Source organism: Bos indicus, chromosome 13 (assembly GCF_029378745.1).
Source record: "Bos indicus isolate NIAB-ARS_2022 breed Sahiwal x Tharparkar chromosome 13, NIAB-ARS_B.indTharparkar_mat_pri_1.0, whole genome shotgun sequence".
Taxonomy (NCBI): domain Eukaryota; kingdom Metazoa; phylum Chordata; class Mammalia; order Artiodactyla; family Bovidae; genus Bos; species Bos indicus.
In genome coordinates, this window is record NC_091772.1 from 79,363,272 (window position 1) to 79,390,095 (window position 26,824).

Sequence of the window (26,824 nt, forward strand, 5' to 3'; positions counted from 1 at the left end):
TCTTGTATCTTTCAGACTCGGCATCATGTGAATGCACTTCCTTCCCCAAAAGTAAGTGGTACAGGAAACCAGAGCTGGCTGTACTCAGCACTGTCTCACACACTCATCCCCTCTAGATCCTAAAAGAGAAGTAACATGCTTTCCAACGCGCCGTGAGGGACCTGAGACCCCAGCGGTCAGCTGATCCTTGTTCACAGACATGGCAACTAGTGTGATGAGAACAACTCAGGGTGGGCAGGAACCCAGGTGCGGGGAAGGGCGACGGGCAGCACGAGACTAAGCACCCTAGCAAGGGGAAGTCTGTCTTGATGTTCAAATAGACGGGATTTATTTCCTGATTCTTTTTCCCCCAAATACCTAGGCAACAACAGAAGCCCTTAGGAGCAAGCTGGAAAATTATCTAAGGATCATCTACGATTCCTAAGGGGGCAGGCTTCGGAGCTGGAGCCTCTAGGCTCAGGTCGAGGCTGACCCACTTCCTTAACCTCTCCATGCCCTCGGGTGTTCCCGGAAATCATGGCAGCATGGCATCCACTCACACACGGAAGGCACGCAAAGCAGCTCCCAACCTTAGCTATTTTCCCCGGAAATCATGAAAATAACACAGACTCAGTAAAGGAAGGGGGCAGGGCAGAAGCTGGGTGCCATGAGCTTACGTGCGCAAGCGTGGGGAAAACACCAAAGCAAGGAGATTCGTTCTCTCCAGGTGACAAGGGGGCTGTCTGCTTCCTGTTTTATATACTTTTCAAATGCTGAATACATACTAAGATAAGAAAAATAGAACAAAAATCACATATATATGATCACACATTACACATACCTGATGCACATAAACACACACATATACATACAGTATATGTGTGTTTATACATTTATATTAAAATATTACATATATGTACATACACACACACACACAAACTTTTCCAAACCTGAGTCAGAATGTTCAGAATCAGCCAAAAGCAGTGAGCCTGAGGACCATACACAACAGGGGAAACAGTTTGGCCAAGGAGCCCTACAGGTATGCTTTTAAATTCAGCTCCAGGGCTTCCATGGTGGTCCAGTGGTTAAGAATCCACCTGCCAGCGCAGGGGACTCAGGTTCGATCCCTGGTCTAGTCAGATGCCACATGCCACGGGGCAACTAAGCCTGTGCCACAACCACTGAGACTGCGTGCCCTAGAACCTGTGCGCGGCAACGAGAGAAGCCCCTTAGTGAGAAGTCCACGCCCCACAAGTAGACAGGGGCCCCTGCTCACTGCAACCGGAGAAAGCCCACACACCGCAACCAAGACCCAGCACCGCCACAGATAAACTTCAGTATAAATTCAGCCCCGCCACGCCTCAGCTACGCAACCCTGAGCGAGTCCTCTGACCTCACCCAAGGCACCTGCCAGCAAATGATGGGCACACGTGTCATCGTATCATCAGTATTGCGTTCGTGTCCACCCCAGCGCCAGGGTGACAGCATGAAACCAGACTTCCACACGGGAAAAAAAGGCTCCCTTCTTTATCCTAACAGGATGGTCCAGAGGAAGACAAATAACAACAGGGATCAGGGATGCTGCACACACGGGGAGCGCTTGGTGCACGCCAGGCCCCGTCCTATGCGTTTTCCCATTTTAAGTCATTTATCTTTGCAAAAGCCCTAGGAAGTAGGCATTGGTATCGCCCTCTCTGCTAAGGGGTGTGACCTTGAGCCTCAGTTTCCTCATCTGTAAATGGGGTTAATAGTGCCTCCTGCAGGTGGCACACAGGGGAAGCTTGGTCAGAGTCACTAGTGACCGTCTGCTCCCTGGGGAAGGCACTCAGCGCCCCCGAGCTTTGCTCACAGAGCAGGGACAGCATGCCTGCCTGAGCCCCTCCACGCGATGCGCCTGTCACACAGTAAGCGCTCAATAAACAGACACGATTATGGGCAGAACCAGCCCACAGTTCTGGGAGGCTCAGAACAGGCAGCCCTAACCTCCACGCTGTCTCCCAGGATTCAGAGGATGGTTCTTCTCAGTGCGGGTTCTGCCTGTACACCTCTTGTGTCCACGTCAGAGCCACCACTCACCGGCTGGGTGACATCAGCCAAGTCTACCCTCTCTGTGTCCCAGTGCCCTTGTCTGTAAAACGAGTCATCCTACCACCCACACTCCACTGCGTGGCTACAAAGATTTAAGCAGCTCACTCGAAGGAGAGTCCTCAGAAGATGCTGAGCACACGTAGCCGCTATTGTTCAATCCCCGCACCTGGCCCTTGACAGGGACCCACGGATTTGTTTATGAACAAGTGAAGCTTCCTCTCTATGTTCCCACTGGTTGCCAGACGCACTGCGAGCACTGTTCTCTTTCTGGAACAGCTCTTCCTTCAAGATCCTAGAGCCTCCGTTCTCTGCTTACCCTGGGGGCGAGGGGTGGGCGAGGTCTGGTGCTCACCCATGAGCACCTATGGTCATTTCCATTGTCCCGTGAGCACCTCATGCTTCCCTCGGTGTTTCCGGTGTGCAGTCAGGCGAGCACACTGCACCATCCAACCCCGCGCCGCCCCGCCCCTCCACCCGTGCAGGCCCCGCCCCTTGCAGGCCCCGCCCCCTTGCAGGCCCCGCCCCCTTGCAGGCCCCGCCCCGCCACGGCTCACCTTGAAGGCCAGCCCGTCTCCCTACTTTCGCAAGGCCTACATGAGCACTCCAGCCCCAGCCAAGATCACCCAGGGGGGCTACATCTGGCCCACAGATACACTTGGTTTGGTCTATACTCTTTTATTAAAAAAAATTCTTTTTTTTAAATTAGTGGCCAGTGTTACAATCAAAAGACTGGTATGTAGACAAAGGCAGGGCAGTGAGGACGGCTCCTCCTAAAGCTGCCTCGGCATCCCCACCCCAGCCCACCCCACCCTCACCTTTAAAGGAAAAGGCCGGGTCAAGCCAGCCCCAGACGGTCGCCCCCTCTGAAAACAGGAGCATCACAGTGGCGAGGGCAGGCCTGCTCAACCCTCGGGACTCCAGCCTTCCCCAAGACTGCGGCCACACCGTGCCTCCAGCCTGTGACCCGTGTCTCAAAAAAAAAATCTGATTAGCCTGAACACAGCGAGAACCCGACCACCTCTCAGGCTTCCCATCCCTCAGTGCCAGTCCCTGTGTCGCCCAGACCATGAGAGCCTCCCGCGTCTCGCTGCTTCTCTCCCAGCCCCCCGGAAGGCAGTCCTCAGATGCAGCCAGAGGGATCCCACAGAGACCCGGTGTTCCCGGCCCCCACCTTCCGGCACGTGAGTCTGCAGAGCCCAGGGCCCGAGTCTGCGCATCCTCTGGGACCCGCCCTCTACTCGCGGGTCCTGACTCAGCCTGCCCTCCCCACGCAGGCCTCCTCTCTGTCCCCAGGCCGCACCCAGCGTGGCCCTGGCCCCCCGGAGCGCTCATCCCCAGAAACGTGCACCTTCCGGTCTCCGGGCTCAGATGCTAGCTTCTCAGGAAGGCCTATCCGACCATGCCCACTTCCCCTCCCCCACCCCGGCAGGTTTTCCCACAGCACTTATCACCTTCCAACACACTATTGAATTTTCCTATTTATTAGATGTATTGTTTATCTCACTGCAGCCAGAAAAGTCAACGCCATGGGGGCAGGAATTTGTCTCTGTTTCGGTCACGGCTGTATTCCCAGCGCCTGGAACGGGGCCGGGCACCTGGTAGGTGAGTAGTGATGAACTCCGAGCCAAGGAAGGAGCAAGATGAGCCCCCGGTGATCGGCGCACACGCCCCTCCCCTGAAGCTGGAGCGTCGTTTCCTCTCCCTTCCTTCCCCAGAAGGTCTGATGGAACCTCTGTCACGCAAACGCAGCAGCCCTGATCGAGACCAATTAGCCTCAGCAAATCCCGCTTCCGTTTCCCCAGCCAGCCTCACCGAGCACAGGGTTTTATGAGTCGACAGAAGCCAACACGCCCAGCCGATTGCCAGAGAAGTGAGGCTCCTTGTCACGACTCCAGTTTCGCCTGGTAAGGAGGAAACCCCATCTGGCTTCTTTCTCCCCTGTCTCAGATGTAATTTAAAGTGAGTCGCAGCAAGGACAAAAGCCCAAATCCAACAGGATGAAAATCACTGTCCTGTCATCTGTTTTATGAGAGGAAAGCTCGGGGACTTGACTGGCCTCCTCTGGGCTGGGAAGGTGGCAACTGGGACAGGTGCGGCTGGCCTCCGGGTTTTCTCCCTGCGAAGCTCGGTCCTGCTACCCAGGACGAAGCTGAGATCAGGTTTCTGCATCTGCCAGGAATTTCTCCTAAAGGAGCTGCCCATGTTGTTTCCAGATGTCTGAACATCTGTTGGAAAGAATCAGGAGTATTGTCTTTGGAGGTGTGTAGTGTGCTTAAACAGCCTCGGATTTTGATTACTTTCTAACAAAAAGGACGGCTTTCCAATCCTTCTTTCAGTTGAAGACACGTCCCAGAGAGTGGTGAAAATAACATTTATCGAAAGCCCCCACACAAGGATGGACGAAAAAACTGAGTGTCCTCTAGGGGAATTTCTAATGCAGGATTAAGGTGAAAGGGCCTGGAAGCAGGCAGGAAAAGGGTTAAGTGACAATGGAATTATACAGGCAGCTCTCAACTGGGGTATTATGAGCTCCCATCAGCTAAAGAGCCAGGGAAACACTTAAAGCCCAACCTTACAAAGCTGCCTTTGAATGCCAGTTTTGTCCACCCAAGGACCACTGCTTCCTGCCCTGAAATAGAACGAGGAAATGATGGCCAGGTTCCACCAAAAGGCATGTGGCTCTTTCGAGGTGAATTGAGTGGTTCCCTTTCTCTGATCCCTACAGGTCAAAGTCAGGTCAAAGAGCTAAGATACCCAGACTCCTCAGAAAGAACCATAACCTATTCTTTCCTCAGAAAGAACCATAAATCGGCTCTAGTTCCATGGGATTTAGAGCTTTCTAGGTGTAACTTCCTGGAGAAGGCAATGGCAACCCACTCCAGTACTCTTGCCTGGAATCCCATGGACTGAGGAGCCTGGTGGGCTGCAGTCCATGGGGTCGCTAAGAGTCGGACACGACTGAGTGACTTCACTTTCACTTTTCATTTTCACGCACTGGAGAAGGAAATGGCAACCCACTCCAGTGTTCTTGTCTGGAGAATCCCACGGACGGTGGGCTGCCGTCTCTGGGGTCGCACAGAGTCAGACACAACTGAAGCGACTTAGCAGCAGCAGCAGGTGAAACTTCCAGGTTCATACACCCAACCACAGACTTGCCATCATTGCCTGGATGCCTCGCAAGCCCTTCCTAATTCCCTCACCCCACAATGAACTTGTAATCTTCCCCTAAGAAAATGACTTTCACCCCAAGTCTTCCGGAGTGGCAGATGATACTTCCCCTCCACCCACAGCTAAGCCAGCACTGAGTCCTGAACCTCACACCATGGAACCCATTCTCTCCCCTCCCAATGCCACCTCCCCATCCTCACCACCTTGGCCTTCCACCTGGCACTGCCATAGCCTGTCAAATTCACCTCCCTGCTTCCTCCCTTAGAGGAACCCACTCCTTAGAGGGAAGCCCAAGCGATCCCAAAGTATTCAATCAGAATCACCTTCCTTCCCTGCTCAAAACTCGCCACTCCCTTCCGCTTGCCCTGAAATAAAACCCTAGTTCCCCATCTTGGCTTATGAGTCCTGCCCACCATCACCCTCCAGGCTAGTCAAGTGATGCCGGCCTTCCTTCGGGTCCTCAGAAGTTCTTCCCTGCCTCAGGACCTTTGCATGTGCTGTGTCCTGTACACGAACACTCCCCCTCCGCCACCACACCAAGAGAGACAGAGAGGATGGGCAATACTCCTCTCTTTGCTGGCTCAATCACCTGCTCCAGGCCCCAGGTGATAAGTCACCTCCATAGAGAGATCCTCCGTCTAATGCAGATCATCCAAGTAGTGGTTGCTTGGCACAGCTCGTTCTGTCTCAGCAGTCACCCCCAACTTTCACATCCAGCAGATGAACTCCCAATCAGCTGTCAGTCTACCTTGGAGTCCAGGTATAATCCCAGATGGCCTCATCTGGCCTGCCTGACCCACACACATCTCAGCAACAGTCACACCAAACCATCCTGGTCTGCTTGGCACATCCTGCCCACCCCCTCGAGTTCCACCAGGGCACAGACCTCATCCATCTCACACCCATCAGTACTTTACCAGTGCCTGGCGCACTGCCTGGCACACAGAAGGTCCTCGACAAAATATTCACCGAGCGAATGAGTCATGAGATCTGAAAAGCATTTAAAGTTTGGAGCAGACTTTCTTCCCAGACCAACTGACATTCAAGAGAAAGAAAAGACAAAAGACAAAAAAAAAAAAAAAAAACAGCTGAACATGGCATATGCTTAAGATTTGCAATTTTATATTTAAAGAAAGAGGAAGAAATGGTCATGTACTCATTTTATTTTCATATAAAGAGGCGCATAAAACCACTAGGCATACAGAAAAAGTGAAGGTTTATAGTGTGGCAAATAAAGAGAAGGGTGGGAGCCAGTCACTGAGAGGGAGAAGAGAGCCAGGGCACAGCACAGAAATAGACACAGATGGAGAGAGACAGAGATCAGGGGAGAAACTGGCAGGAGGTCCTAGGCAGGGTGCGAAGCAGGGCTCTTCTGGGATTGGAAGGGCAATCCTCCAGGCTTTGACAAAGGTTTCCACACCTCCTTAAAAGTTGAGAGTCCTTGTCTTCTTAAAGCCCCCTCTTCTTGTCATTTTTCAAAGAGAGTTTTTTTTTTTTTTTTAATAACTTCCTATGCTAAAACAAATCAGGGGTTAGCACATTTCATTTTGAAGAAAACCCAACCTATTCAAATGATTAAAAAAAAAAAAGGCTTCACTTTGTGTCTTTTGAGGATATGGCTATAAATTTTTTAAGTCATACACTGGGTTTTCAAAGTAATGAACCAGAAGAGGGGCAGAGGGCCTTCCCTGGCGGCGCAGTGGCTCCACTGTGGGAGGCGGGGTGGGGCGCAAGTTTGATCCCTGGTCGGGGAACTTAGGCTCCTGCGTGTTGCATGTGCAGCCAAAAAAAAGAAGAAAAAAGATGGATCCTGGGGAGCTGCTGGAAGGAGAAGCGTGAATGCCAGGCACGGCGTAGAGGACACCTTCAGAACTCCATCTGCAGTCTACTTCCTTTTCTGGAACTTTCCATGGCCCCAGCCCTTGATGAATGGGTGAGCAGAGCCTTGCACTGCACATGGTCTGACCTATCTGGCCAAGCTAACTGGACAGTGGGTGGCACCCTTCCTAATCAGAGCCAATTAGGATCTCCCTAAAGGTCAGGATTTGGACTCCAACGAGCTGGTGAGGGACTAAAATTAAGACAGCATAGAAAATCTGACAGGCAGAAGGTGCGGGCATCTTTCCACCAGCTCTTCTCTGTCTGGTGAGAACGAGGAGGCAGGGAAAGTTGGTCTGCAGAGAGATGTGGAAGATGAGAAAAGCTGTCTAGCAGGCAAAGCCAGACACCAGAGTCCAAATTCTAAGTCCACCATTTGAGAGCTGTGACCTTGAGTAAGGTCCTTGACATCTCCTTGACCTAACTGTAACTACTTCCTTGGGCTTTTCTGAGGATTAAATAAATTTAGCTTAATACAGATCTCACTTGCAAAGGGTCTGACATGAGATAAGTGCTCGCTAAGTGTTAACTATTATTTGCATCATCTTGCTAAACTGTGAGTTCATGGGGGTGAGGGTTTCTGGCTGTTTCGTTCATACCATATCCCAGAATCTACAACCATGCCTGGAACAGAGCAGTGCTCCACAAAGGGTTGCTGAATAACCAGAGAGCAAAGACACCACGCAGCCCCTCGAGGACAGACACCGTGGGCACAGCCCCCCAGCTCTTCTTGTTTCTTCCCTGCTTTGCCTGCGCCAGGATGAAAGCCAAATCCTCCCTACTGGTTGACCAGGCCACCCACGCCCTCCCCCGGCCCTTCACAGTCCAGTTACGTTGGCTCCTCAAGTTCCTCTGCCGTAGTTTGCTTCCTTCTGCCCCCGGGCATTTGCACCTACTGTTCCCACCACGCATCCTCAGCCCTGGTCTCGTCGTCAAGGAAATCTTACCAGGGAAACCTTCCCCTGTCTACACTGACCTCCATCTTACACACCCAGAGCCTCGTGCACGCTTCCTTCCTGCCACTCGCCACAGTTTGCAATGTTATTGTTTGTATGATTATTTAAGTTAGCAACTTTATACCCCCAGATTGTGAGCTCCATAGAGAAGAAGACCACAGCTTCTCTCTCAGTCTTTACTGAACCTCAGCATTAAGCAGATGGCAAAGGGCAGGTGCTCAGCAGATTCCTGCAGGACGTGTCTACCTGTTGACTGGATTGACTGAGCAGAGAAATAAATCTTGGACTCGTGACTACCAGCCCAAGTTCTTCTTGAGCTGAATCTCCTGACCTGATTATATGTAACTCCAGTAGGCTCCTCATACACTCCACCTTTGCTCATTGACTTTCAATGAGTTTCTCTCTCAGTTACAACCAAAGGCTTTGACTCCAACATACCCTGCCACCACCTCCAGGCCAGGAGGTTCTCATCCTAGAGTAGATAAGCCTCACTTGATAACTATATGAAGATTTTCTTTTCTAAAAATCAATTTTCAAGCATGATGGAGCAAATAATATGAGACCAGCCCTACCATCATAATCTATAAAATATGACAACAGTTGGTAAGTCCACTGCTTTCGGGGCGGGGGGTTGGTTAGAAGAGAACAGGCACATGGATATGTGAGGCTGAGCCCCTTTGCCGTCCATCTGAAAATACCACAACACTGTTACTCGGCCACATTCCAATATAAAATAAAAAGTTAAAACAATGCTGAATATATTTGAGATCGGAGGTCATGAAAGGATAAAGACGGATGTGCCTTTTCAACCCAGGAAAAAATAAGCCAACTGCTTTCAGGCATTAGACAGCAGGCAGCATACGACTGTGGTCCGTGAGGGAAAGGAGACACGCGAGGTGAACGCATGTCCCCTGCAGCCCCCCGCCTGGGGACACTCTCCCTCCCGCATGCAGAGCGTGGAGTTCAAACAGAACACAGAGGTCCTGCTGAGCAAGGGGTGGGGGCAGGGTTCCGAGTCCCAGGCTGTGGAAGCAGCTAGATTCTGTGAGTAAAGCATCAGAGAGGGGGAAGGGGCTAGGGGGGTTCCCCAAGTCCGTGAGCAAGGGCTGGGCTGAGTAATCACAGGGGCAACGTGCAGGGTTTATCAGAAAGAGGCAGCTATAGGGTAAAAAGGGAAACAGAGAAGCTGGAGGTTCAGCGGAGCTGGAATATCAGAATTCTGGCCCATCAGAGAGGAGTGACCTCCCCAAAAGGCATCCGAAAAGACCAGGCCTTAAGAATGAGGTCGTGCCTTGGAGTAAACCCTACTTTGGACCCACCCTTACACAGTCTAAAACCAAGTCTGCGACACCCTGGCCGTCCAGAGGGGGAGAATCTGCCTTCCAACGAAGAAGACACAGGCTCCACCCCTGGTCTGGGCAGACCCCGCATGCCTTGGGGCAATTAGCCCATCCCACAGCTGCTGAGCCCACACTCGAGAACCCTGGAGCCCCAACTCCTGGGCCCTCACGCCTCACCTAATGCAACCCACACGCCAGGGAACCCACGCTCCGCCACAAGAGAAGCAACGAGACACCCGAGCACTGCAACTCGAGAGTAGCCTCCGCTCTCTGCAACTGGATAAAAAAGCCTGCACGCAGCAACGAAGGCCCAGTGTAGCCAAAAATAGATAAATAAACAAAAATTTTAAGTAAAAATTTAAAACCAAGCCTCAATTAGATCCACAAAAGAAGGACTTTACTGGCTAACCCTATGAAGTTGAAGGGTACGGGGAACACCTCGGGCTTTGCACAGGTCCCCCGTAACAAAGAGTAAAATCAAACCCATGAAAGTTCAAAGTGACTAGTCAGAAACTGAACTACCTTAAGAGGAAGACAATAAAACCAAGAGTCTCTACAATGCCCAGAGCACATCCCCGTCCCAGTATCAGCACACAGCCAGCAATTACTAGACGTGCAAAGAAAGAGGAAAACGTGCCGTGCGGTAAACGAAAAGCAATGAATAGAAACAAATCCACCCAAACTTGTGATGTTAGATTTAGAAAAAACAATTACCAGGGTTTAGAAGTTCCGACTAGTATCACTAAAGTCCTTAACCAGGTACACGCACTCAAAGCGATCTGCGGACATTTTAGGGCTTAAGGTCTGTATGTTTGGTTTTTGTCTGAATTGTGCTCATGTCACACAGCTTCAGCAGATGCTCAAGAATCTGCATTTTTAACAACTACTCTCAGAGGTTCTGATGCACCATCAGATTCTTATCATAGAATATTTTGATAAGTATTTTGCCTTCACTTTATACTTTGCCCTCACTTTATACTTTTAAATACTTTGCCTTCACTTTAAGGCAAATTAAAAAAAAAGTTAAATTAATTTAAATATATTAAAGGGCTGGTTAATTGAGTTAGCAGGTAAGCACCAGTCATCAGTTCCTGGTTAACCAGACTATACAATTAAGAATACTCTGATCATTTTGGAGGGGAAAAAAAAAAAATTCTCTACTTATTTTGAAAAAAATATCTGAGGTTAAATCAAAAGCCACAGACATAAAAGATAATGATTAAGGAAAAAACAGTAGGAAATGCTCTGGGTATAATGTAAAGAGAAAAAAAAATCAAAGTACAAGCTACTGTAACATCAAGTATATAAATATACAGTGATAGACACTGCCATGTCTGTGAATGGAAAACAAGCAACAGGAAACATCAAAAGGCTAAATATATATATATATATATATATATTTATATATATATATTCTAGGTAGTTGGACTGTGTATAGTTTTAACTTTTTCCCACTTTTCAGTATGCTGATTTTCCTTAATGGACTCTCACCTAAAATTTAAACACAAAATGATGGCTTCAGAAACCTTCAATCCAAACACCTCCACTAAAGCTACAGTAGTTTGTCGATCAGAAAGAGAAGGAAGAAGACAGAGCATGAATATCACTTCGATCCTTATCCAGCTCAGGAAGACTTTTTTCCTGGCTTCTGAGTGGCTTTTTTAGCGTCCGACACTCAATCTGAGACTTCCCATCCCTTCGAGGAATAGGAAGCTGAGACACGCACCGCAGTCTAATAAGCACCAAACAGAAGCTCCGCAGCAGTGAGCGGCCCAGTGGCCCACGAGGACACGGGAGGAAGGGAACGCGAGTCCATACCTGAACGACAGGGTGGCCGCCCGTCGGGGCCTTGACAGCCCCGCGGCTGCCCTCCGTCTCGTAGTGCGCTCGGTGGTGTGGCTTGGGCTGCACCTCGATCCGCAGCTCGTAGGCGCCGGACTGGTGGGAGAGCGGCCACTCGAGCGGAGGGAGGGAGGCGGTCACTGGGATGCTGGAAGGAAGAGCAGACAGAGCGGTCACGTGCGCAGTGAGACCCCCGGTGCCCCGTTCAATAAACGTAAACGGCCCCTTCCCTGAAAACCATCCACCCGCACCCGGTAAGGTGCAGGCTGCTGGGAGGCACACGTTCCTGAGACATGATCGGCGGGGCTCTTCACGAGGTGATCTTTCTCCTCCTCTGTTTTCTCTTCCATCTTGATGAAGACGGAATGACTGACATCGCAATTTCTGAAGCTCATTTCACGACATGTTAATTCTAGCACGTTTCTAACTGCTGCATCTTCTTTTCCTCTGGGAATTTTGAAAAATATCACCTCCCACCTCTAAAGGATAGTCCTTACAGAATGGTTTGTTTTTTTTTCCCCCAAAGGAGTAAGTGTGGGACAAGGAACTGTCACAGAAATCAGGGGTCCCATGGGGTCACTAACCTGCCATGTGACTTTAAGTAAGCAACTTCAACTCTTATTCTCAGTCTCCTATAACCACAAATGGACTAGATGGCATCTGAAGTGTTTTCCCAGCTCTTATTTCTATGTCTGATTATCTCAATTAAAAATAAATTTAGGAAGAGGCCTTTCCCAGTCATAGTCATTACTTCTCGGGTCAAGTATAGAACATCTAACCACAGGGAGGTGTCCGGCTTTGGCATGGATGAGCCAAACCACTGAGATTCCCTACAGTTAAATAGGAATGAAGGTCAAGAGCATGACTGGAGTTACACACCCAAGCTCCAGTCCCAGCTCCATCTCCAAATACCTGTGTGACTTTGAGCAAATACCTCCATCTCCCTAGGCCTTAGCTTCCTCAACTATGAAGTGGAGACACTGAGATCACAGAAAGAGCTTAAGCCCAATAAATGCTCAGTAAATATCAGCTATAATTATTTTTCATGTAATGTATATTTCAAATAAATGTTACTTCCTGTTGACAATCTGTATTAATGGTATTGGTAGTGTCAGACAACCTGACTATATTATTAATGATATTGAAAGTTGTAAGGTCTTTGAGGTCAAGCCATTAAGTTTAATTTTACTATAAAATCTCAACCCCATCCAGCACACACAACAGGTACTTGATGTGAGCTTGGAATTATGTCATTGAAGAGATAACTGAAGGCTTGACAGTCTATATCTAGAGCATGCACTCAGAGTCCCAGAGAATCTAAAAACATTTTTCCAAGATCACAGAGGAAGACACAGTCAAAGCTCCAATTTAAGCCTCTTGCTTCTTCCACACCTCTTCCTTATGTCTTATCTTACTAATTTATTTAAAATAGGGCCAAGGAAATATTTAATTCATGGAGTGAGTCTAGAGCAATGCCTGGTCTTCCACGAATATTCAGTGGGTGGGCGGATGAACAAATGGAAGGATAAATGAAAGACTGAACAAGCAGTTTTATTTCACGGAACCCTCGCGTGTTCAAAGTAGCTTTGAAGCTGCAAATGCATGAATTTGGGTCACTGTGTCCTGATTTTTCACATGTAGGAGGAAACATTAATCTAATCAGGATGGTCTTTCCTGCTAAGTCCAGAACTGCCAGAAGCTACTGGACTTAATTAAGCATTTGCAATGAGGCCAATTCTGTTCCTTCTCTCTTAGAGCAATTCCAAGGGGAGAGGGGAAAACCTCACACACTCCATCAGGGCTGCAGCTTAACCTGAACATACCACTCAACTCATCCTCACAGCCTCACTATGCAAGCACATCTCTAGCCACTCTTTATAATGACATTGCCCCGTGAAGTTCCTCTAACCCTGAAATCTCAAGGTGTCCAAAGTGCCTTTATTTCTACCTTGGCTACAGTTCCAAGATGCCTTCAAGCTCTGCCTACAACCAAGGTGCCCTCTGTGTTATATATTCTTAGTCTCACATTCTCAATTTAAAATTGTTTAAAGTTAGCAAATTAAGGCTTATTGAAAAATCACTCCACCCCTGTATTAATCAAAAAATATAGTGAGTAGAAGATTCAATTCAATATCCCTAAGTACCAGCTTCTAACTTTGTTTGCTTCTAGAACAACTGGAATACAATCTTAAGACTCAGACCACTGGAGTGAATCTGACATTCTGCACATGAACTTCAGCCCCTGTAGAGTTATCCACACTCCCTGAGATAAATATCATCATGAGACTTCTTTGAATGACCCATCCTCTCAATCTAATAGAAAACTCTTGGAAATGTCTCATGGGCTGGCACAGATTGGGCACTTGGTAGGGGCGGAAGGACTCTAACCCATCAGAACCTCTCAGATCAAGCCACGTAATAGAGAGGAAAGGGTTTCATATACAATAAAGTCTCAGATAAATGCCTCACAATCATGTCTTACATTAATGTTCCTCCTCACTCCCAATCATGACACAAATCATGTTTTGGAGATCAATCCAGGAGTTGATTAGGAAGAACAAGGGGTCAGGAATCTCAAATTCTGGTTTCCAACTTGGTCATGATCTAGCTGGGTACTGACAGGAGTGTTGCTTCACCCCTCTGAGCCCCGGTTTCTCAACCTGCACCAGCTGTTGTTCTTGATTGGCTCCAGGAAACTTGAGCCTCAGAGCTCTGTGGCCAGATGGCCTTTGAAATGACCGCACATTCTGCCCACAGCTGGGAGTAGCCCCTACACAGAGGCAGTCATTGAACCCTATGAAACCCAGAAACTCCTTTTCTCACGGGACACTGACTGACCTACGATGGCATGGTGTTCTCAGAACCTGCCCTGGAGGACACGTCAGACCAGAAGCTCCGTTCAGTCCACTTTGGTCTGGGGTGCAGGGGAGTAGGGGGATTTTGACAGTTAACATTTGAAAAAAAAAAAAAGACTTGCATTTGCTAAAAGCAAATGACACTTTAAAAACCACTGGAGTAATGGTAACAGCATAAGGCTTCGATTCTTGACCTGATAAAACAGCATCTGCTCCCAATTGCTGTGCACCTCATTTTCCTTGTCACTGAAATGAAGACAAATATATAAGCAAACCAGGTTTGGGGGAGAATTACCTGACATAATCGAGAGAGAGAGCGTGCTAGAAGCGTGCCTGGCACACAGCAAGCATCCTGGCATGCTGGTGACTACGATCGCCAGCATCGTCACTCTAACAGCTATTGGGAGCTCAGTCTCCTAGCAGCCAGCTCATCAACAAGGAAGCAACGAAGTGCTTCCTCTGCATTGATAAGATTCCCCTGATAACAGTAACAGCTGTCTCTTTCACGAGCTCCTACTTCTGTAGGTTCTATGCTGAGTTTGATATGTATTCTCTCACCTAATCCTCAACAAGAATAAATGAGGTCCGTTCTGTTGTTATCCTCACCTCACAGGTAATGAAGCAAGGCCCAGAGAGGTGCTCAATGAGAACGAAGATTCTGATTGATTAGCAATGTCCACCTTGGGCATAGCATCGAAAAGGTGCTCAAGGACAGAGAACCCTGCATGACTAGTGATGCCTGACCTGGGCATAGCAGGATGGCAGCGACACTCATGCCCAGGATCACACAGCCTGTGAGGGGCAGAGCCAGGACTCAGGTCCAGACTGGGAGACCCCAAGTCTGCACACTGCAGTTTGCCAAGATTTGAAGCTCCTTGAAGATTCTGGCTCCCACATTTTCAGAGGGCCTCTATATCACTGACTGCGATATCGAAACACACAGTAGATGCCTACCAACTTCAGTTCTTCTTATAGAAAGATAGTAAATTCCACGTGTTGAGGCTACCTTTGTGCTTACTAGCATGTCAGCTCCACGAAGGCAGAATCTCCATTTTGTTCACCCTTTTCTCCCCAACACCTGTTACTAGTGCCTGGCACACAGCGGGTGTTTGATAAACACTTGTTAAATAAGTGAATGAATGAACACGCCAGGCGCCTTAGGAGCAGTCACAGGCACCCTGGGACCATCCAGGAAGTCAGGTACACTTACACCCACTTTAGAGACGGGAACACTGCCACTCAGAGATTCTTTTCCCCAGAGAATTTCGAGATCTGGCAGCCAAGAACAGAGAGAGAGCTAGGATTGAAAATCAGCCCAGCCCACCCCCAGTCCCATGCTCATCACCAGAAAACCTCCTCTTAAAACCGGACCGCGGAGTAAATCCCTTCCAAAGCTGGACTCACCTGCAGATAGGAATGGCCGGCACCAGCTGCTTGGGCCAGGTGGGCGGCACCAGCAAGATGGATTCGGGGGCCGAGTTCCGCCTCTCCTCCTGCTCGCAGGGGCCCAGGAACTCCACGGCCGGGTAGAGGTGGCGCGGCAGGCCGGCCTTGGGCGGGGCGGCGGACACTGGCGACGGGTCGGGGCTGGTCTTCCACATCTTGGGGGGGATCCCACAGGGCGAGTCGCCGGCGAGGCTGTTCAAGGCATCCATGAGGGCGGCAGGGCCGGCCGAGGGGGGGTACCCGGCGGGGACGCCGTCGTCCCGGGGCTGCGGCGAGGGGCTCCGCGAGCGCTGGGGTGAGGCTGCGGGCAGCGGGGCAACCGAGGCCCCGGCGCACGAATGCCGCCGCTTGGTACCAGGCGACGAGGAGCGGGAGGCCGGACGGGGCACGGGCGAGTGGCGGCCCAGGCAGCTGTCCTCAGCGAGGCCGGTTCGAGGTGACATTATTGGCGAGGTTCTGGGGGAATAATGAGCAGGGATGTTTTGAAACTGGGGACACAGGTCGTCGGGCCCGCCGTTGTTGGGCGAGACGCAGGGCGAGGTGTAGGGGGAGAAGGTGTCGGAAATGAAGCTGGCAGAGGAGCCGCTGCTAGCGGGGCTCAAGCAAAGCGGCTCGCGGTACCCCTCGAAGCCGGGCACGGGCAGCGTGAACCTCGGGCTGGCCGCCACCCCCGGCGGGGGCGGCTGCTCGCCCAGGAGGCCAGTGTCTCTCACGCGGAAGGGCCCCCCTGCCTGTATCAGTTCGTGGGATGGAGTGATCTCGATCCGAGGGCTCAGGCCCGAAGCCCCCGGTGGCTTGGCCGGGCTCAGAAAGTTCTGGGGCCCCACCCTATCCGGCTCTCGCAGCCGGCCGGGGGGCTCGCCAGAGAGACTGGCCAGGGGGCTGTATGGCTTGAGGCCATAGTCCAGGACATCATCGGGGTAGAGTCCGGAGGGTGGGCTGGCCACCTTATGTGCACTCGGTTCTTCTGGAAAGAGAAGGAGGGAAGGAGGGGTCTTTTTAAGCCTCTAAAACACAAGTCCTGATGCACAACAATCACAGGTTGGGTTTTGCCTCCTGTTTTCTTTTTTTTTAATCCCCACTGCGCCAAACCCCAAAGCTAGAACCTCCTTCTCTCACAGAAGGAAACTGAGGTGACTTGATCCCAGATTCCCTGAACAGAGACCAAAGCGGGGAGGATTTAGCACAGGAGCACAGCTGGCCCGAGCCATGCAGCCTCAGCCAGAGACCTGGAAGGCTGGCCGCCCGAAGGCTTCCAAACTTCTGTCCCTTAGAGGAGGTGCCCTTTTATTTCACAATTCGGTTCACACCATCATACTCACTGGCAACTAAACAAAAGCTTCCCCCGAACAATACTTACCCCATGCACTCTTATCTATCCTCCTGTCTGGGGTTACTTTGTTTAAATGCTGGTCATAACTCATTAAACAGATTTCCTGTCCCATCGGTGGGTCCTGACCCACAGTTCGAAAAACACCGACCGAGGCCATCTGATCATCCTACCCTTGTGATACAGTGACAGGAAAGCAAGGGGGTGGCCACACCAGCTCTGGAGGCCGTGGAGCCCTCTCCAGGCTCAAATCCTAGATGTCTGTGCCCGCGTGTAAAAAGCGGCTTCATTTCCAGCCCAGACTCCCGAGCCGTGTCTCATCTCATGCCATTTTACAGATGAGGAAACTGAGGTCCAGGGAGGGGAAGGGAGTCACCCAAATACAGAACGAACAGGACTGGAAATTCCACAGATGAGCTAGCTATTCGGCCCCCAAAAGACAGCCATAACTACAGAGCTCCCAAACTAGTAAAATCAGTGGATACAAAGTGATCCAATTTTTTCTTTAGTGGTGGCTGCCTAACTCAGGTTTCTGCTGCCATCTCGAAAGAAGCCACGGCTGGAGGGTAAATTAGCGAGGGAACTACTGTTTGTTCCACCACCCCATCCTGCCCCTCCTTCAAGCTCCCAGAGTCAACGGAGACCCCCACCACCACACACACACACCCTCTCTTGCTGCTCAGGGCAGCCTCTACTCTTCTCTCATGCCCTTAAGTCCAATCCATCAGCTAAGTCTGACTCCTCTATTAAAAGAGAAACAAATTAACTATCGTGCCGCCCCCTCCCACCACCCTCTCCCACTGAGCCAGTTGCTCCCTCCCTGGTCTCCCCATTTCTACACTCGCCCCCTCTGGTCCGCTCTCCAAGCAGCCGTCTATTGAAATGTCCACTGTAAAGTGAAATCCAGCTTAAAGGTTGTCCCCGAGATGTCCCCAGGCCAGCCCTCAGCACGGGCTGGCCCCAGCCTGTCTCCCCACCCACCTCTCCCCACTCTCCCCAGGCTCACCCAGCACCAGCCCTGCTGACTTTGTCCTCCATTCTTCAAGCAGCTCCTGCTGTGGAGTTCCCTCTCCCTGAACTCTCCCCAGCCTCCACCTGGCTGCTGCCCTTCACCCGCCTGCTCAGTCCGCAGCTCCTGTGACCGGCCCATCAAAAAGATCATTCCCAACCCCGTTTCCCAGCCACCTTTTCTCCACTAACCCGTTAGCAGCTCATGTCACATCAGATATCTGTTTAGAGAATCGCATCCTGCTAAGGGGCAGGCGAACTCCAGTCCATGGACGGAAGCTGGTTGTGTGTGTCCATAAAGCTTTATTGGAACAAAGCCGCCCCTTTGTTCACGCAGAGCCTGTGGCTGGCTTTTGCTCTGTAACAGCAGGATTGGTGGCTGTAACGGGGATGCCCCTCCTCCTCTGTGCCCGTTTTGGGCCGGCCACCCTGGAGGAAGTGCTATCTGGTTTAGCTGAGCTCATCTTACAGGGTTCGGGTGGTGCCCCTCCTCAGGTGGGAGCCCAGAAATGACTTTCCATAGCTCCCGGGGTAAGGATAACCTCAACTAGGCCGGCCAGGCGGAGCCTCTGCCTGCCTCTCCAGCCTCTCCTCTCTGGACTCTGGCCAAGCTGGCTGTTCTTCTCAAAAAGTGCCAAGCTCTTTTCTGCCTCAGGACCTTTGCACTTGCTGTTCCCTTGGCTCAACAGCTCCTTGCCCAACTCCATCCAGCCTTCTTTCTCTCGGTAACTAAGGCCGCTCCTTCAGTGGAGTTTTGCTAAAGTGTCACACACCCCCGAAAGTCTTTCTGACCTTCTTGACGAGATCAGACCCCACGCACACGTCCCTGCTCTGCTCCACTGCACTCCTCACAATTCTAATTCAGTAATTCTCCAGTTACTTGTTTATATTTTCAGCCTCTCCCCAGCTCCCAGCCCCCACTGGACCCCTAACGCCTGGACAGGATCGCCCACAAAGCAGGCCCTCCAAAAATACTGTCAGTCTGCTGAATAAAGCACGAAATATTTAAACTGCTACTCAAAGATGCTAACATCCAAACCAAAAGGTAGACAGAACCTCAAGAGGGGGTGATTGGGTAGTATCAAAACTCCAAACATGCACACTTGAAACCACGCAATGGCACTTTCAGAAATCTCTCCTGCAGGTACACTCCTGTGTGCAATGTGATGTGTTTATAAGTTTAATTAGTCCAGCCCTGTTCTTAATCCCCCCAAACTGGAAGTAACCTTCTATCCACTGGCTGGGGATGGGTTAAATTCTGTCATTCATACAGAGAGATATAATGCAGCTATAAAAGGGTGGAAAAGGTTCCTTTTGCATTGATATATAATAACCACCAGATAGTGTTATGGCACCCCACTCCAGTGCTCTTGCCTGGAAGATCCCATGGACGGAGGAGCCTGGTGGGCTGCAGTCCATGGGGTTGCTGGGGGTCAGACACGACTCAGCGACTTCACTTTCACTTTTCACTTTCATGCATTGGAGAAGGAAATGGCAACCCACTCCAGTGTTCTTGCCTGGAGAATCCCAGGGACGGGGGAGCCTGGAGGGCTGCCGTCTGTGGGGTCGCACAGAGTCGGACACGACTGAAGTGACGTAGCAGCAGCAGCAGTGTTAAAGATGCACACAGTATGCATAAGACAGAAACAGAGGGGGAGTGTGTACACACACACACACACACACACGCACAATGCTGATGGGTGCGTAGGGTTTTCTCTGCAAGTCTCAGGTAACAGGGACCTCCTCCAAGGAGAAGAACTAAGTATTAATAACGAGGAGCAGAGGCAGAAAGGAGAGTCCGATTTCTGTATTATGTTGAGAGTAGAAATACAATTTTCAAAAGACATGTTTTTATTTTATTTCGTTCCAAGGGGAGCAGGGTGACATGAGATGGTCTCGAGTAGTGACACCTGGTTTGGAAAGCAGGGGCCTGAGTTCCAGTCCTTGTCTGCCACTGACTAGCCATGTGACCTTGGAAAAGTCCCCCACCATCTCTAGGTCTCGACCTCCTTGTTTGGAACAGGACAATATTAAACCCAGTCTGTCTCCTTGGCTGCTTCACGCTCTGAAATCTTTTCATTGTTTCTAGCTAGAGTCTGTAGGGTCTAAGGTTCTCGTAAAGCTGCACTTCATTATCAACTTGCATTTGGGCCTGCAAACACACACACACACACACACACACACACACACACCCTTCCTGAGGGGTAAGAGAGCATAGATTTTTAATCTAGGAGGAGATCCAGGTCAAATCCATGTTTGACAACAGTCTGCAAAAGAAAACACAGAAAGCCTCTTAGCAAAAATTCCAGCCTTATCAGAAAAACCGAGCTACCTCTTAGCAGAAACACCCTCCTCGGGCTGATGTGAAAGTCACAGAAAACTTAAAAACACACATCCCTCACACTCTTGGGCAGCAATGAAAAACAGAAAGGCCAGTGTCTGCTGAGCAAAAGCACTTAAAGCATTTACACTGGTTTTAATTAATCCAAGCAGCAGAGTGTCTCTTTCTTTTCTCTCCCCAGGATTTTGAAAGTTTACGCACAAGCAAGGAATATGGGGGTAATTTATAATTATTTAATTCTCAGTTTCCTGGGCATTTGACAGTAATTCTCACAGACAAAAGGCTCATCGTTCAGCTATTTCTTTAAGTAGCTAGGCCTCTTCACTGTGTCTCTGTAAACAGCTGCCACCCTTGCAGACAGCTCCCTTGCAGCCCGCGCCGTGCCCACGCAGCCCTGGGCCAAGTTTGTTTCATGTCAGAAGCACCCGATTCTCTCAGAAGGGTTTCCAAAGAGCTTGCTTTTCTTACCACTTGCATGATCTTTGCTATATTCATGTACCACCAGTGAATATTATTTACTTAATATTTCTATTTAAATTCATTCGCATATGACTTTTTTTTTAAGGAAACTTTACACTGCTGCCACAAATGGAAAATCAGTGTCACCTCCATAAATAGAAGGGAGGGTAAAAATACAATCCAAATAAAAGTTACTAAATTCAAGCGAGACACTGTTGCTAGCCCAAGGCTCCCAGCCTCAGGCCCACTGTTTTTTCCTCCTGGATGCTCATTTTTTGTAAGTAAGGCATCATTTCTACATACGGATTTTGAGTGTAGAGTTCAATGAGTTTTGCCCAATGTTCCATGCACTGGTAGCCATCACCATAATCAAGATGTAGGACATTACCACGACCCCAGAAAGTCTACATTTTTTCCAAAGCTGGAAGTGGGAGGAGGAAATGGCAAACGTCAGGAAAGAAAGGCGTTAAAGATACACTGACACCTCACTCCTTCTAAGGAGATTAGAGGGAAGCAGCTTTGCCAAGAGGATGGCCCTCTTATGTAATGTGCCCATGGAGAGCATAAAACCACCCCACGTGCCGTGGGAGGCACCTGGCCCACACTCCACACATCAGTGTTCAGAAAGAGACAGAGGATGGAGCAGAGATGGGGGATTCAGAGGTTGTTGCTCTAGGTCCTCTGTGCCTCCATGCCTTTGCATGTGCTATTCCCATAGCTCAGAACACCCTTCCATACCTCCTGTCCTCACTTCTCCTAGGAAGCCACTATTTGTTCATTAAGATTTCACTTGGGCCACCTCCTCCTGAAAGCCCTCCCTGATTTTCCCTAGGCTGGCTGAGACACTAGACTCTGCAGTGTTGCCAGAACAGAGTCATGTAGGGAAGTCTATCAAGTTCAGATTCACTTCTCTGTCTCCCTACTAGACTGTGAGCTTTCTGAAGACAGGTTAAGGTCAATGTTAATAACAGTAATAAGAACAGCAGCAGCAGCAGCTAACATTTATTGAGAATTTATATGGCAAGCTCTGATATAAGTACATTACAAGTAGTCCATTCCTTAATTCCCACAACCTATGAGATGGGCGCTGTTTACTCCCCTTTTACAGATAAGATAACTGAGGTTCAAACAGGTGAATTAACTTGCCTGAGGTCATGCAACTTGAACCCAGCAGACCTGAGACTAGGGATTCTCAACCTCAGGACTACTTACATTTAAGTGAAGTGAAAGTCGCTCAGTCGTGTCCGACTCTTTGCAACCCCATGGACTATACAATCCCTGGACTTCTCCAGGCTAGAATATTGACATTTGGGGCTAGAAAATTCCTTGCTGTGGAGGCTCTGGGATGTTTAGCAGCACACTGGCCTCCGCCCACCAGACGTCCGTAGCATCCCCAGTCCTTGCTCAGTTTGAACAAGCAGAAGCATCCCAGGCTTGCCAAACTTCTCCTGCCAGGCAGAATCGCCTCCAGATGGGAACCCCTGCTCCAGGCCCGACTGCTCCAGGGCCTCCCCCCGGGGCCTGCACATGGCCAAGGCCCCAAACACTGCTGGGAACATCAGCCCATGAGTCACACCTGAACTGACTCAGAAATGAGACGTCGGCTCCCTGTGAGCCCTGGAAGGTAAACCGCTTCTGCAACAGACATCTGAGAGGCCACATCACCACCGCCCTCCCTATCCCATCAGGCTCTCAGGGGCTCACCCCACATCCAGGCCCTAAGAACATTTGGGGAGACTTCTGGCCACTCTCTGGAACCGGAAGACAAGAAGGCCGCGGCGGCCACTCTAGCCCCACCGCAGCAGGGCGTCTGCATGGAGATCCGGGTCTCGGTCCATACACGGTGTTTGAGGCCCCCGTTCCACAGCCTTGCACCCCGGCTGTGTGACCTGGGGTCCTCTGAGTCCTCATGCATGATACGGGGCGGAGGTTGGTGACAATACCCACCTGACACTTCATCTCATGCACACGAAATCCAAAACACACAAAATAAACACTCGATAAATAAGGCCTTTTGGGATGTTAGTATCATTATTATGGAAAGAATTATCATTTAAGTTGAAAATTCTACCCTTTCTCTGCTTTAATTTGGCTTCCCTGGTGACTCAGATGGTAAAGAATCTGCCCGCAATGCAGGAGATCTGGTTTGATCCCTGGGTCAGGAAGATCCTCTAGAGAAGGGAATTGCAACCCACTCCTGTATCCTGGCGAATTCCATGGACAGAGCATGGGCTACAGTCCCTGGGGTCACAAAGAGTCAGACAGGACTGAGTGACTAACACTTTCTGTTTTCATTCCCTTATTTTACAACTTAAAGTGTGACACACACCGGCCCCCCCCACCCCACCACCAGGGACTTCTTTTAAAAAAGAAAAAGGGAAGAAACCTTTATAAAAATAAAATGGATCGGTCAGCACTTTGGATTCTCTTTTTCTGCTAGCCTTCAGAAAATATGTGGAGTAGGTAAAGAATGCCTCCGACACTCATTTCGTTCCATGCTTTGTCCTTCTTCTGGGCTACCTGGGAGCTGATCAACTAACTCTTACTAAAGTGTTAGTGACACACCAAGTTCAATGGACATGAGTCTGAGCAAGTTCCAGGAGATGGTGAAGGACAGGGAGGCCTGGTGTGCTACAGTCCATGGGGCTGCAAAGAGTCGGACGTAACTGAGCGACTGAAGAACAAAGGTAACCGCAACAACAAAAGTGACTGTGACACGTCTCCACCTTTTACTCCACACCAAGAAGCACTCTGTATGTATTTAACATTCACTAGCATTTGTCTTGGGAGAAGGCAATGGCACCCCACTCCAGTACTGTTGCCCGGAAAATCGCATGGATGGAGGAGCCTGGTAGGCTGCAGTCCATGGGGTCGCACAGAGTCAGACACGACTGAAGCGACTTAGCAGCAGCAGTAGCAGCATCATTTGTCTTACAAGAACCCTTCGAAGCAGATGATAGGGTCCTCATTTTCTAAAAGGGGAAAGTGAGGCTCAGAGAGGGTGATTAATCTGCCCAAGATCACACAGCTGCTAAGTGGCAAAACCGGATTCGGTCTCAGGCAGCCCAGCTCCTCCAGCCCCGTAACTCACAAAAGGGAATATTTCCTGGATCGTGACGCCTTCACCCCAACACAGAAAACTGAGGTGTCCCCAGGACAGGAACTGCTCCGGAGCCCCATGAGGAGGTAGGCTGCCCTAGACAACGGACGACACAGATTCCTTTCTTCTGGAATACTCATAATCCCTCCGTTTGCCCCAGGATTGAGTCAACGATTATTTTAAAACCTCACTCAGGCCACATGGAGCTCTCTGCCACCTCCTGCCCTCCTGTTGCTCACCCTCAAGGACACACGGCCAAGTCTGAGACCGCCGCCAGCGCCAACCCACCGGCCAACAGATTGCTTTTGAAAAAAGGAACAACGAGAGAACATCTTCTCTCCGCCGAGGACAAGCTGGTGGAATTTTCAGGAAGCAGAATAGAATGACTAAAATAGAAAGCCAGCTCAGGAAGCTCCAGGAGGCGTCTGTCCTCAGGAGGGGGAGGGGCCGCGCGAGCCAGGGCGCTCGACTTCAACGACGACGCCAGGAGAGGAGCCAGGATCCGGCCCGCAGGCCGGACGCCCCGCGGCCCAGCGGCCGAGCCCCAGAGCCGAGGTCCACCCCTGTCTGAAGCGACAGACCCACCGTTCACACCCCGAGGTGGTGGGAGGCCCGGGCCCTGGGTTTGAGACATCACAGTCTGTTGCCATGGCAACGGAGTGAAGCTTCTACAACCTGGCGGCCGCACGTGCAGCAAGAGGGCGGAGAGAAGCCAAGCCGGAGGGAGGGGGTCCTGGGGGTCCCGCCCCTCCCCTCCATCCCTGGGCTCTCATGAGCCCTGTGTGTTAGGGGCTGCAGGAAACGCCAAGAGGAGCCGAAGCTGGATGGACTTCGCATCTGGCGGCTTGCACCACCTATAGGAAAGACCTTCTTTGAAAAGTTACAGATTGCGCTTTGAGTAACACATACAGCGCTCAGCAAACTTTCCAACAGGCCCCCCATGCCCCTATGGCCCCCAGCAGACACACATGCGGGCAGTAATTGGATTCCCGATCAATGAATCGTGTGTTAATGATGACGGGGAGAATCAGGTGGTCACACCCTTCATTCAGAAATGACACACACAGACGCAGGGCGTGAGAGGTGAGAAATTCCATCCAGCTAAGTCAGGTCCAGAGATGCCAGCAAGGGAAAGAAGGCAGTTTACCATCCTGTCTCGTTCGACGTGGAGCCACTGGAAAAAGCCACCGTGACTGCCGTGCTCTTTGCTGACCCTGCCCCGGCTAAGACAGCTGTCTGCCTTCAGACAGGACAGAAAGGAGCGCTGGGTCCTGCCTCCCAGGCAGCCTGCTGTGAGGCCAGGCGCCCGAGACCCAGGACCCAGGACAGTGTGCCAGCTCCAAGTCTTACAGACTGGCTACTGGCATGGCTGTCTGCAAATCCACACGCACCTGCGTGTCCTCCTTCTGGAGAGAAGTGGAGAGATGTGTGAAATCTGCAGGCCTCGAGTTCAGCTTCCGGATGGGAGGGCAGGGCCCAGGCATCTGATAGACATGAAACCCCACCTCATCCTCAAACTGGGATGGAAAGAACCGGGTGGAATCATTCCATGGGGCCCTCATGCTTTCAAGAACTTCAAAGACCTTCCCATCTGCCTTCATTCATTGCGCCTCGAGCTCTCCTGTGTACCACGAGGCTGACAAGCACCTGGAAGGCAGGTACCATCTACTCCTCTGTGTCACCGAGGGGGCCAGGGAAGCTGAGGGGGGTGGGGGTTCAGCCCCAGGAACAAGAACAGTCAGGGCAGGGACTCTTCTGGCGGTCCAGAAGACCTCGCCTTCCAGTGTAGGGGTGGCGCTTCCATCCCTGGTTGGGGAGCTGAGAGCCCACGTGCCTCTCAACCAAAAAACCAAAACATAAAACAGAAGCAAGATTGCAACAAATTCAATAAAGGCTTTTAAGAAATGATCCACATCAAAAAAAAAAAAACCTTTTGAAAGAAACCAGGGGCAGAGCTGGGGTTCAAATTGAGACATCATTTAGATGCTGTAAGATATTAAAAGGCCTCGGCGCCTTTTTACAAATGTGCATCCACCATTCAAGATACAGAACACTTCAATCCTGCTACATGGTTCCCTAGTGGCCACACCCAGCCAATAACCCTCATTCAGGGGGACCCACTCGCCTGCCTTCCCTCACTATGGCCTGGCTTTGCCTGCTGTGACCATGACATAAAACTGTATGGAATGTACATGTACATGCTGTAAATCTCAACCTTATGTCTGAGATTTAACCACATCGTATGCAGTTACGGTTTCTTTTTCATGGCCGTGTAATAGTCCATCAGATGCCGACATCAGCCTTGGCTTATCCAGTCACCATGCCACCCTGCCTCCGTTTTTCAGGAAGACAGCCATCTGAGGTGGGATTTGTGCTTCAGAGAGGCCCTTCTCTAAGAGAGGACAGTCTTTCCCCATTTGTCATGAGGCACACAGCAGAGAGAGGGGCTCCGGTGACTTCCTTGCCAAAAGGAGAAGAAAAGATCTGGTCAGAAGAATCAACCAGAAACAGACCTCAGATAATCCTCCCTCTGAAGCGGGGTGCGCGTGGCTACCCCGCCTCTCTGCCAAGGCCCTGCTCAAGGAGACACAGGCAGGGGCCCGGCCGCCTTGTGCGCGCGGCTACCCCGCCTCTCTGCCAAGGCCCTGCGCAAGGAGACACAGGCAGGGGCCCAGCCGCCTTCTCTGCTTTGGTTCCTCCAACTCACTCGGCCAAGACCCCTGTCACCTTTATGCCAGTGCCTCAAAGAGCTGTGCCCACTGAGCCCCGCAACTCCTGACACAGCGTGAAAAGCTGGTTTCCACCTTTCTCTTAGCCAACTTGAAATGCAAGTGTAAACTTCCCCTTGAAAACAGTGGGGCCCCTGGAACCCCTGGCCAGGGGCAGAGACTTAAAATTAATGCCTGATTGACAGATGGCTTCTTTATTTACACTCATCGCCAGGAGCTTTCACTTCAGTGCCCTGTCCCCGGGGGCGGGTACACTTCATCAGAGGCTCCTGCCGACCCCGGGCATTAATGACCTCCTCCTTTCT

At 50.6% G+C, this 26,824-nt stretch overlaps 1 protein-coding gene across 5 annotated transcripts in view; it reads right to left on the reverse strand.

Annotated features, from left to right (window-relative positions):
* NFATC2 (nuclear factor of activated T cells 2) overlaps positions 1 to 26,824 on the reverse strand; it is a 160,228-nt gene that overhangs the window by 106,830 nt on the left and 26,574 nt on the right. For 3 of the 5 annotated variants that reach the window (XM_070801890.1, XM_070801888.1, XM_070801889.1), the window contains exons 2-3: positions 15,511 to 16,519; positions 11,228 to 11,399 (exon numbers count right to left, since the gene is read on the reverse strand). In XM_070801890.1, the coding sequence (XP_070657991.1) occupies positions 11,228 to 11,399; positions 15,511 to 16,519 (1,181 nt within the window). The remainder of the gene's footprint in view (positions 1 to 11,227; positions 11,400 to 15,510; positions 16,520 to 26,824) is intronic. The other 2 variants (XM_019972586.2, XM_070801891.1) reach the window with 1 other exon arrangement.